General features: G+C 45.9%; 1 protein-coding gene across 2 annotated transcripts in view; it reads left to right on the forward strand.

Annotated features, from left to right (window-relative positions):
- LOC105281715 (fibroblast growth factor 18) overlaps window positions 1-10,203 on the forward strand; it is a 114,122-nt gene extending 103,919 nt beyond the window's left edge. For both annotated transcript variants that reach the window (XM_011343143.3, XM_011343142.2), the window contains exons 4-5: window positions 3,883-3,989; window positions 4,581-10,203. In XM_011343143.3, the coding sequence (XP_011341445.1) occupies window positions 3,883-3,989; window positions 4,581-5,018 (545 nt within the window). In that variant the 3' untranslated portion in view covers window positions 5,019-10,203. The remainder of the gene's footprint in view (window positions 1-3,882; window positions 3,990-4,580) is intronic.
- The last annotated feature ends 1,679 nt before the right edge of the window (window positions 10,204-11,882 follow it).

Raw genomic sequence — 11,882 nt, forward strand, 5'->3', positions numbered from 1 at the left:
GATGCACCGGTCTTCGTCCACCGTTCATGTCGGAGTCGGCGATCCCGCTCGCGTCCGGCCAATCGTGCGCGTTTAGGTGTTAATGACAGGGTCGCTATTATACGCGCGCGCTCATAACGAGAGAGCTGCTGCGTCTATACCGCGGCGTCTCCCTTTCTCCTTTCCTGCCTTTCCCTTTTGACTTTTTCTTGCGCTTTACACGGTCGGTACCGGCCATCTCTCCCTCGCGCGGTTGTATTATAGCTTTCATAACGCCGACGCCGCGAAATTGTAGCGTCCCAGTGGTTCTCGGCCTGACGCGTCGCCTTACCTTCACACCAAGGCCAGCATCGTACCGACTGCTAATAGCCGCTTTGGATGCTTTTTGCGTGTAATTTTCCTTTCCAATTTTCCGTGAAAACGATGGAGTCTCCAACAGCTGGTCCGGGTTCCCTGGGTTGGTTGAGTCGCGTTGGGTCAATCATGAGATAAAATCGCCGCTTGGGTAGTTCGCCTCGGCGCGATAGAAAAAATGCGGGTAGTTGCGAACCTGTAACAAGCGGCGAATTGGTTCCTATATCGCGAGAAGCACGTAGAAGTAATATATGGGATCCATTCTTCTCTCCCTCTATCTTGCTCTTTCCCTCTTATGCGCGCGGGCCCATCCTACCAGTTATTATCCGGGGTAATCGTGCCTAAAAGCCGGTGCCCGCTTTTGATTAAAATTGGCTTTTAATTCATTTGGCAGCCTCTAATCTTTCGCGGCGGCTCCGATCAGAGAGAACCAAAGCGAGAGGAGCCGCTGGAGGGAGGAGGAAAAGGGGGAAGTTGAGGGAGAGAAGACAGAGGTTTGAAGCGAAAAATTTAGTGGCTTCCTCTCTTCATCCTTATACGCGCCGCCGAACTTGCAAGTGCGCCATGAATAAATTCCGCTGTGGCATCTTTCGCCAAGATATATTACATCGCGATCGATTCTTGTAAAAGGAATGCATTCTTACGATGCTTCTTACATGTTCTACATTTTGTACGTCAGCAAATCGCATCAGATATATTATAAGGATTTTCAAGAAAAATTCTTGCTATTAGTATTATAAAATAAAAAGCAATTATATTTTATTGCGTTTGGGAATTATTGTTTTATCTCGGTGAATTGATCACATAATCGAGGAATTCAATTACAAGAAACTCCAAGTACTTTGTTACATTTTTCAAAATGTTAGCTAGGCTTTATAAAAATGATTTCAAATATCTTTTCGTCGAAAAATGGAAACGCTTATTTGTTCGGCTCGCATCGCGGCGCGTCAGGAAAGAGATTTATCGGCCAAGGAGATCCGTTAAATGGGAGATTGAAATCAATGTGTCGTAGACGCCTGTCTCGAAACTCGCCGCGCGTCTAGCAACCAACTTACCAACAAATGCGTCAGCACTCGAATGGCGCGCCGGTCTCACTTCCTTTCTTTGATAACGATAACCATCGCTTCGACGGGACGAGACGCAACGGAGTTTCGTCGCGATTGCTCCGGTCGCCGACAACGTCGTCGACGGCGACGAGGCACCGGAAATGTGAAAGTTCGGTAATGGGTAACTGGAGCGAGCAAACGCGTATACACGGAAGACTTTGCAAGAGACGCGGTAACGTCTCGCTGCCATCGGGTCGTTATCACCGTATCTTTTTCCGCTATTGTACCGCAGATATTGCGCGACGCATACCTAAAATTCCGGTGTCGTGAACCAGAAGGAGGAGAATATTGACTCGCGCGTATCCGCGCAGTCGCTGACCTGTTTGCAACCATTGAGATACTTGCATTATCATGTAACGCATATTCCATGTCCCCCTGCTGCTTCACTAGTTTGGTTGCTTTCACCAGTTTTTTACTTATGCTGGAATTTCTGCATTCAGCATAACAGATAAATATAATACCTAGATGTTTTAAGAATAGATTTTATTTTTCGTAACCCGTGTATTGATTGATAGATATAGAATAGGTTCAGTCAACGAATTCTTAAAGTAGAAAATATTTGTTCTATATTATTATATAATATATATGTAATATAAATAAAAAGATAAAACTTTACATTTGTGGAATATTTTGGATAGTTTCTACGTGAAGTATTTTGATTGTTAATCCAGTTCTTCAGATGCAAAGTCGTTGCTTCAAAATATCAATATTCATAGAATTGATCTAGGCTGTTGCTTTTGCCGTGTAGGCATTTTGTCGCGTGAACCACACGGAATAAAATGTTGAGCGGAAGGGACAATCGTCCGTTCTTTTTAACGACACCATCGGAATCGGCGTCCCATTGCGAGGAGATCCAATTAATTAACGTAAGTGGCGCAATTAATTGGCGCAGACTGCACACATCGTGATAGGCGAGTGAGACAGCAGTTTAAGATTAAGTCTTTTCTCGCTTTTTTTCGTCTACCAAAGACCTGTGAAGGAGACGGGGCGGGAGAAAGGAACGCGGATGGGAGATAGAGAGAGAAAGAACTAGAGAGATGGAGCTCGAAGGAGGGCTTTACGAGGCAGTTCGGGGACATTCTTGATTTCGATGTTAGAGAGGGCATCCGACGAGAACCACTTGAATTTAACGAGGCTCCGGCAAATGGGCCACCCTGCACAGACTCGCCTCCTTTATTTTCTCTATACTACTGAACCTCATGCCGCACTAGTAGTCCACGGACAAACACTCGATTTCGAGATTACGCCTTCCGTCACAAAGTTTCCGGGAATCCTTGCGATCGGCTCTAAGGCAAACCTATCAGGGAAAGGACGAAACTTTTGCCCTTTATCCTTCTCTCATTACGTTTCGTACTAGCATATGTCGTAGCGCAGCGATTTCCGAAGCTTCACTGCTCCCAGAAGCATTACGAACTACTTTCGATTTTAGTACATCAAGAATTTTAGTACATCGCGCGAGCGCCTTGGAAAATGCACTTGTAATATAAAACCGGAATTCGTCTCACGCGCGCAAAACAGAAGACACGAAAAAAATATTCTCTCGCTCTCTCCCAAAGGAAGGAACGAGGAAGGCATCAAATCGCGTGGCGCGTCGCTTCTGACCCACTTCCGGCGGCGCATTTTACAATGTATCGCCGGATATTTCTCGCGTCGGAAATAGATAAAAAAAAGAAATCTCCGTCGCGCACCTGTACCTAGCCGGTCCTTTTTTTCTTCTTCATCCGGCGGACAAAGGGTGCCTGCTTCTCGGTCGACGAAATTTCGTAACACTAGGTAGGTAGGAAGAATAAAGAGAAAAAAAGACAGAGAACGAGAGAAGGAGAAGAGGAAGACGGTGCTGCACCGGCTGCGGTGTGCATCGTGCACTTCGGGGTCGAGGCACGACAGGATCCGCTAAGTGGCAAAGCACACACCGGACGGTCTGTGCCTCCTTCATTAGCACCAACTAGCCTCGGCGGCAGGCTTAACCGAGTCTTTTCTTCTTTTCTCGGTGCCGAAGAGCGCCTGGCGGAGAGGTCCCAGCGTCGTTGTAGGTACAACTCGCGCCATAAACCTCGACGAGGTCTCTTCTCGGAAATATGCCAGCGCGCATACCGAAGCACAAAACGGTTCGCTTTGTGCATCCTGTCGCTTGTCCTCCGAGATCGAAATCCCGTGCTGGTAGAAATTGCAAGTTACAAGGGTTCTCTCGAAGCCTTTTGAGTTCTCTCGAGTCCGTCTGCGTGATTAAAATGCGCGTTATGCTGCGCGCGAGATTGTTTTTTTCTTTAAGAAAAGACGGGATAATATTATATTAGAGATTTAAGAAATATTTTTCAAATCATGCATATTGAGTAAGATTTATTAATAAATGATTCTTTTTATTTGTTATAAATGTAATATCTTCTTTCGGTTGTTTTGCTTCAGGCGCACGTTAAATTCTCCCTTGTTTTGTGTGTTACAGAGAAGCTCACCACACAATCGGAAGATTTTAGTAGGAAGCTGTACATCTATGCGGAGAAGAGCCAACGATACATTTGCTTCAATAAGCGGTGGAAACTCGTCGGCTTGGTAATTACTTTGCCTATCAATTAGTAGACATACTTCATCATTCCGAATAAGCAGGATAGACTTGCACGCTAGTAAACGCCTCGCATTATACCGTTCGTAAATTTCTACCCGTCGCTTCTGTACACAGGGTTGTAATTTAGAAATTGGATTATTAACAGTCTCATGATTTAAGGCTTCAACGTTTATGACATGTATTAAGGTTTCATCTCGTTTGATTCATCGTACGTTAAGTACCGTTCAGATACCGAATCTCCGTTTAGGACGTAATAATTATTGTTTATTTCTGAGCGCTAAGAAAAATCGCTTTCTAATTTCCTAATTTCATGAAATTTCTAATAAAATATTATTTTATTCATTCACATATTTATTCATTATGATACAGTCTGGAAATTTAATAAACAATTCTTTATTATTCTTGCATCATATGCTACAATATGCAAAATCACATTTGTCGAATTCTTTGAATACGTCAATATATTATGACAAGGTCTTTACAATATCGACCCATTTGTGATAGTATTTTGAGACGCAAAGGGTTGATGCTCGAGTACGAGATAGCGTGTCATGAAGCGTTGACGGTTCACTTTTCAGCCAAAGAAGCAGAAGGGACCGATGTGCCAGTTTTACGAGGTGTACAACGGCTCGTATCTGAGGTACAGGAGCGTCCTCGACGGGTCGCGGTATCTCGGCTTCAACAAGTTTGGCAAGCCGATGAAGAACCCCCACGGCAGGCAGGAGTGCTTCAACTTCATCAAGTACAACCCCCACGCCGACATAAACCAGCACAACAGCCTAGTGAACGCGGAGATGGGCGGCATGGAACCGTACGTCGTCTCGAGGAAACCGTCGCCGCTGATGAGGGCCACGAAGAACTCCCTGTTGCAGGCCGACAGCGCGAGGGAGCTCGTTCACACGTCCGCGCATCGCCATCGGCACTCGAATCGCTGGAAGATGCGGCAGAACGGGGCGGACTCGGGACCCCGAAGACGGCACGAGAGCCGCCTCCTCGTCGAGGCCAGCAAGTATTGAGCCGCGCGCGGGCTCGCCGATCAAGACTGCCTCCTTCGTATCCCGTGAAAGCCCGAGATCAGACTGCCAAATACGCTGGTGGATCGCGACAGTCGGGACGTCTGGAGAGCCCGCTTAAACGGCGCCTCGTGAGTCGCGGCTCGAAGCACCGCGTTATTCGTTCGATCGGCCGGCGAATGGAGAGGCGAGGGCGCGCGCCACCCCCGTGCACGCGCCTTTAGTCGTTCGGTTTCCGTTTCCGGCCTGGAGCTAAGCCGCTCCGCGGCACGGACGGGGGTGCCGCCGCCGTCGTCGAGATAGCATCCGATTATCGAGGGATACGCACGAGGTCAAAGCGTCCGCGCGAATTCCCGCCGATGGAGAAGCTATCTGAATTTTCACGTGGTTTAAGTTCGATTTACACTTGCCCCGACTGACCCCTTCAGGCAAGTATGTACCTCGTAACGGTAAGAGCGTTTCTTTCTAATCGTTGATTCCTCGTGAATTTGGTTCGCGCGATGAATCGTTCGTTACCCTCCTCCTATCTTCTTTTCTACTCATTCTCTATCTCTATCTTTCTATTCCTCTTTTCTTACTCTCGTGACGAAGCGTAGCAAATTGGTACACTTTTTTTTCACCTTCGATGCAGCAGTTAATGCGCGAGACAGCTATGTAAATTCGTTGGAGCCATTGTCGCCCCCCTCAGTCGATCGTTTGGCGAATGCGAACGAAAAGAATTCACATCGTGTAGGAATCGCAACCGAACGGCTACTGTGCTTCGAGCGCGTTCACCGATCCGCGATGGTAGCGCAAGGAGACGCGCGGACGGCGCATGCAGACGGACATGTGTTTCCCGACTTGCCTGACAAAGATACTCCGTTTCGGATATCGTAAAGAGAAGTACAGAATTATCAATATATATATATATATATATACACAAAACATAATGTCTTTCAGACATTAACATCATTTCGCAGACTTGATTCGTTCAAATAATATCGATGTGAGAAATTCAGCTAAAAATGTATCATTTGCACCTTGATTGGAAAAAAACAATGCTCTTGATCTCGATATCGTGTACCAAGGAAACGTGAACGTGCGCCTAACAGATTGATCATTTCCGCTGGCGTTACGCTCGGACAAGAGCGATCAGTGCACCAAATTCTGTTCGAGCGCTCATCCGAGAAGCGAGTTACGGGACGAGTGCGAAAAAATCACGATCTCCGGCGCGGTACGTTCCTCGGCGAATTAAAGTGGGAACGCTGTCGGCGCTGATCCAGCGAGGAAATATTTGTCACGTCGCGGATGCTCGTACGTGGCCGCTCTTTTTACACCCGTCTGCGCAATAGAGCTCACGCCGCGCAAGACTCTCTCGCTCGCTGTGCTAATTACGCCGCCTAACGTAGCGTGCGTGCGTGCGTGCGTGCGTGCCTGCCTGCCTGCCTGCCTGCCTGCCTGCGTGTATGAATAATGTGTGTGTGCCTGCCTGCGTGCGTACGTGCGTGCTCGCGACTCGTGATACGTATACGCAGGCCTCACCGCCGCCGACGCACAAACCCGCGGCACGATCGATTACGAATGTGCCGAGTCCGACGCGATCGACGACGGTCTCTTTGACTTTTTTCACAAAACAATCCAAATTCGGTTTTGCTCGAGTCCGCCGGCGCATCGCGACGTTCCGACGTTTGCATTGGGACTTATGTCTTTTAAATTGATTCGCACGATGTCATTGTGTAGTTACCAAATGGGAGATAACAAAATGTAACGTTTCAGATGCAGGACATTTGAAGGCTTCATGTAAAAAAAAGGCTGGAATACGCCGCTTTCGCGGGAAATTTTATCTTTACGTTTGAAGAGCTCTCTACGCTACGACGGTACAGTCAAAAATTGTACATGTAATTTTTGATGGGGATTCTTAGGGGGTATATAAAATGGGATAGGATATATAAAGAATATTTTTTCTATACTTTTTCCATGTAAATGAATAAGATGTAACTTTCTCTCTCTCTCTCTCTCTCTCTCTCTCCGCTAGCTTTTTATTTTTGAATACTCTTCTTGCACGTTTCCTCAATCTATAAAACACAGAATGACATCGATTGATAAATCGTAAACGCGAATTTCGAAATCAATTTCGGCAAAGTTCGTCTCTCGGGACACCTCTTCCCGCAGGAAGTCGGACGACGGCGATCGGTTAGAACTGCGTGTTTGTGCGCGAGCATATTATATATTATATTCGTGTGCATTCTGCGTGCATATGTACTTTGCCTCCGGAAAGCGTGTGAGTGCGTGTAATATAATGCATTATCGTTAATGAACTTAATCCTTAGAATGCTATCGCAGACTGTATTATTAGGCTAGGTATGTGAATATATGACGCGGTGGCGACTCGACGAAGGGAATCCGGGGGAGAGGGGGGAGGGGAGGGGCGAGTCCTTTGCAATTCGCGAGGGAACGTCTAGTGTGCAACCTTATTTTTCTGCCTCTATTTTCCGAGATTACGAGCGCCGCCCTTGCGCGTCGCATCGTTTTGAACCCCTAAATGGGCGCGAGGGAACGGGCACCTCGGGGTGGTTCATTCCCGCAGACTCGCCACGTAAGGAGCTCTTCTCCTCTTCTCCCCCCGTCTCCCTTTCCCCAAAAAAAAGAAAAAAGAAATCGCTCCCTAGGTAGCTTATTTATTGAAATCATGTTTAGGTATTACGAATGCCGAAACGCCCGAAAACAACCCTTATTCCCCGGTGTACGTATATATGTATATGAAGATATGCGCTGCTCTCTTTTTATCGTTTTTCTTGCTCGCCATTTACCTTCTTCCCATTCTCCTCCCCTCGTTATCGATTACATTCCTCGATCATTTCGCAACATCATGTATTAATCGCGAATCGTTTGATACAATGTTATCAGTTACTTACTCGAAAGTATTTCATCGTCTCAGCTTATATATCGTTTCCTCCTCGATAGAAATTTCCGCGTTTGCAAATTCTCTATGTGTAAGGAAGTAACGATGGACAATATATTAACATTCAATATGATTCGTCGCATCGCTATAACAGGAAGTAACAGTTCGCAGTGCGTATTTAAAAAAGTTTTAAATTTAAAATTTTGATTAATGTTTCTGTTGTTTAATGTTTATTAAAATTTCGATTTCTTCATTTCTTAAACAATGTTTATTAAAATTTCTGCATGTTTTTCTTTTTGTTCTGTGCTTCTTCACTCGTCCCGATAAATGAAAATCGCGTTTTTTACACAAAACCTGAGAATACTCAATGTCTGATTAATTTAATTACACACACGAGTGGCAGTGCATAGAGAAACTTATTCCTATGGATGATGTTTGTATGTGTCGTTAGACAATTGTAGGGAGCAATACGCACGTAGTAACGCCACGTTTCGTAGAACGAATCAAAAGATCCGATTTTGTGACTCGTTTTGTACGTGATTAAAATATTTGCTCTCTTTTGGAACGACGTAGTTTTCTTATCCCGAAAATTCTTTTCTCTTTCTGTATTTTTTATTACAAGCTATTTTTTTTAATTGGATCGAAATGTCACTCCTTTCGGCGATTCGTTATCGGCACGTGGCGAGTGCAAGCTAAGCACGATAAGATGTCGCGTGTAAACAGAAATTAAACGCCAGCAGCTGACCACGAGAAAAGCATAAAATTCCGACGCTTATAATTTAATAACAGATAACTAATCTAACGTGTATATGTATATTATGTATTGTATGTATGTGTGTGTGCGTGCATGCGTGCGTATGTGTGTATGTGTGTGTTGTAATATGGGTATTGTAACTCTCTCCGCCTCTAAAAATTAACCAACTTGTTTTGTATGTGTAAGCCTAGCGTCACGTAGCGATGTGCAGAGAATCACCGCGGCGTTCACGGCGATGCGGAAATAATGATGGAATAATTTTTATGGAATATGCGAGTCTCCTCGAAAGCGAGATGCGTGTTGTCACTGACTGTCGTTTACACACACATACACACACACACACACACACACACACACACACACACACAACAAACAAATACATACACACACACATACGAAAGAAAAAAATTCAAGCGATTCCCGACCAGCGTCATTTTACGACCTCATCGAACTGCTCGCGATCAAGTCATACCGGGATTAATTCCGAGATTATGGAAATTTCACCGATTGTTTGACGCATTTACTTGTTTATACCATATTTTTATATTAACAAAAAAATCTCTTGCTCCCGGCTTTCAGGCTCTATTAGCACAACGTGACGGGTCATCCTGTTATCGCCATCGCTGACTCGATCGCGAGCATTGAGACCATCCTCACTGTCCCAGTCCTACGCTCTCGCCTTTTTTTTACTTTCTCACCATCGACGAACCAGAAAACGGCAGATGAAACGAACAGAACACAAGAGATGAATCTGACTACCCTATAGATAGATAATATACATGATAAATGAAAAAAAAGAAAAAAGATAAAGTATAAATATTATATATATAAATAAATATATGAAAGATGATGTGTATTGTAAGATATTTAATACCGACTTGTCTTAGGCACACCCGATGACGATCGATAACAATGAAAACGACGATGATAATTATTACGATGATTGTTGTGTAACGAACGACGACGATGATGATATTCTACACTGTAATTCGCGTTGTAATATAGAGGCCCACCCGTTTACCCACTAAATCGATGTGTCGATGTATCCCGGCCGTGCTCTGCTCGTGTGCGCATCTCGCGAGGATGAACCGAGAGGGACATCGCGGAGCATTGCAGGTGCGTCGCGCTTTGGACGCCGGCCAATCAACCGAATTGAGATTTTTCTACGAGCAAGACCCGGGAGCCACTTTCGTAACTGGCCGACGTTCAACAACTGTCGCACCCCGAGACGGGAAATTAGATCGGTTTCGATCGCGCGCGTTCGCGCTGCACGGCGTTAATCATCCGGGCTGTAGCGCGAAAGCCACACGTGTGTGCACACAGAAGCACACGCAGCCACTTGACACACACGTACACATAGACACGTATACGTACACACCCTGTTTACGAAGTGCGGCAGCCTATTACGAACGAGCATAGCACGCCCGGCAGCAAACTAGCAATAATATAACATTCCAACTTAAATCGCATACGTACTGCGAATTCTAATAATGTATGCCGCCATACGAGAAAGAAAAAAAAAACACTGTCAAATACACGCTCATACACTGCTATTCTTTCGTATTTATTATCACTCCGACTCCTTATCCCCCTAACGGCCGTAATCCTTGGGCGTTTGGATCCGCACGAAAAACGACAATGTGAATGAACGGTAGCTAAACCAGTCTCCGAGGCGATAAAGTAGAGGACATACGATTTCGTTCAACGAGTTATGCAAACCGCAGAAAAAGATTCGCGAAAGAAACGAGCGAGGTGAGTTTGTCACGGCGCGTAATGTCACCTCGGCGTCCGTAACGCAGTTAGTCTCATTTATACTTCTGGCTCCCCGCGAAGTTTAAAGAGTTCATAACGGTGGCGTTTCCGCCGTTAAGTACGCTGCGCGTGATTCGAAAGCGCGCCAGGCCCTTGCCTGTGCAATGCAACAAATCGGCTCCACCGTTCCAGATTCCCCGCGCAGCAACGCGGCAAACATTATCGCTGGAGATTCTTCAATGGCGGTGCCGAGAAAGGGAATTCCGTCGTGAAAGGAATTCGAGTTCACAGGGAGCGCCGAATTTCTACCGGGCGATGGATTTGTGAGCTCTCAATGTACTTACCCATCCACTCGAGCCGTCTCGAGTCCAAAAGCCAAAATCAAACACGTTCTGATGGTAGGCGAGGGCGGCAACGACCGGACCGAGTGGTCCCCTATTTGCAGCGGTGGCTGAGAAAGAATCAGGATTTTTTACGTAGACAGGGGAGGCGGAAGAGACACGCAGGAAGAGGCGTCTCATGAATCTCTCTCGCGCTCCCCTGCCCCGAATCCCGCGGGTTATTTCCCACAAATCTCGTGCCATATCTCGTTATTTTCGAGTTCGAGTATTTAACTTAGAATCTACCCAACAAAACTGTTGAGTCGCGCCCTTCTTATCCTTACACAAAGTAATCCGTCCCGCACTCCACTCTTCCCGAGTCATCGCGTACCCCTTTTCTTACCTCTTGGCTTCCCCCGATCCCTCTATATCGGCGTATACATTCACGCGTCACCGGGTAGATTGACAATGTGCCACGGTGCGTAAGTTCCCGCATCCAGATCCCGAGATTACCTTCTTCGGCGCGCTTTTTCGTGCTCCCCCATCGGAAATTCTATCTTACCGGATAATACCTGCAATCCGCTTTGGTCTGGGTGAGTCGGTGCTCCCGGAGGATTTCACACGGAACGCACGCACCAGTCAACGGTACAATAAAAATGAGCCGTTTAAGATCTATATTATGAGATTTGTTTAACTAAATAAGTAACATTTATGTGTTTAAATAACGTTGCTTTATTCACCGAGCCTATTACCCGCGTCAACTCGTATTTCTAACTTGTTTTAAATATTATAAAAATATATATATTTTTTATTTTCACAAGTATCCAAAAATTACTAATACCATAACATTCTGGCATACTCCAGATCTCCCTATCTTGCTTTGTAACATTTTACGTTGATTGATGACAGATGTATAGTATATCTCGCAGCACACACCTGTGCATGATGCGAGAACGTCAAAGACGAGCGTCATGAGTCCGCGAATTCACGAATGCGGTGACGAGCAGTTGGCGGTATGTCCGCGCAAGAGAGAGGAGGGTCCACACAGCCGCCAATTAAGATCTCTCAATTAGCGTATCTTATCTCGCGGTTGCTTATCTGTCTGGCCTGCCCTGGACAGGTTCCTGACGGCGCGTTTCTACCGATGGCGACGGTCGTGG

The sequence above is a fragment of the Ooceraea biroi genome, chromosome 2, assembly GCF_003672135.1.
Source record: "Ooceraea biroi isolate clonal line C1 chromosome 2, Obir_v5.4, whole genome shotgun sequence".
Taxonomy (NCBI): domain Eukaryota; kingdom Metazoa; phylum Arthropoda; class Insecta; order Hymenoptera; family Formicidae; genus Ooceraea; species Ooceraea biroi.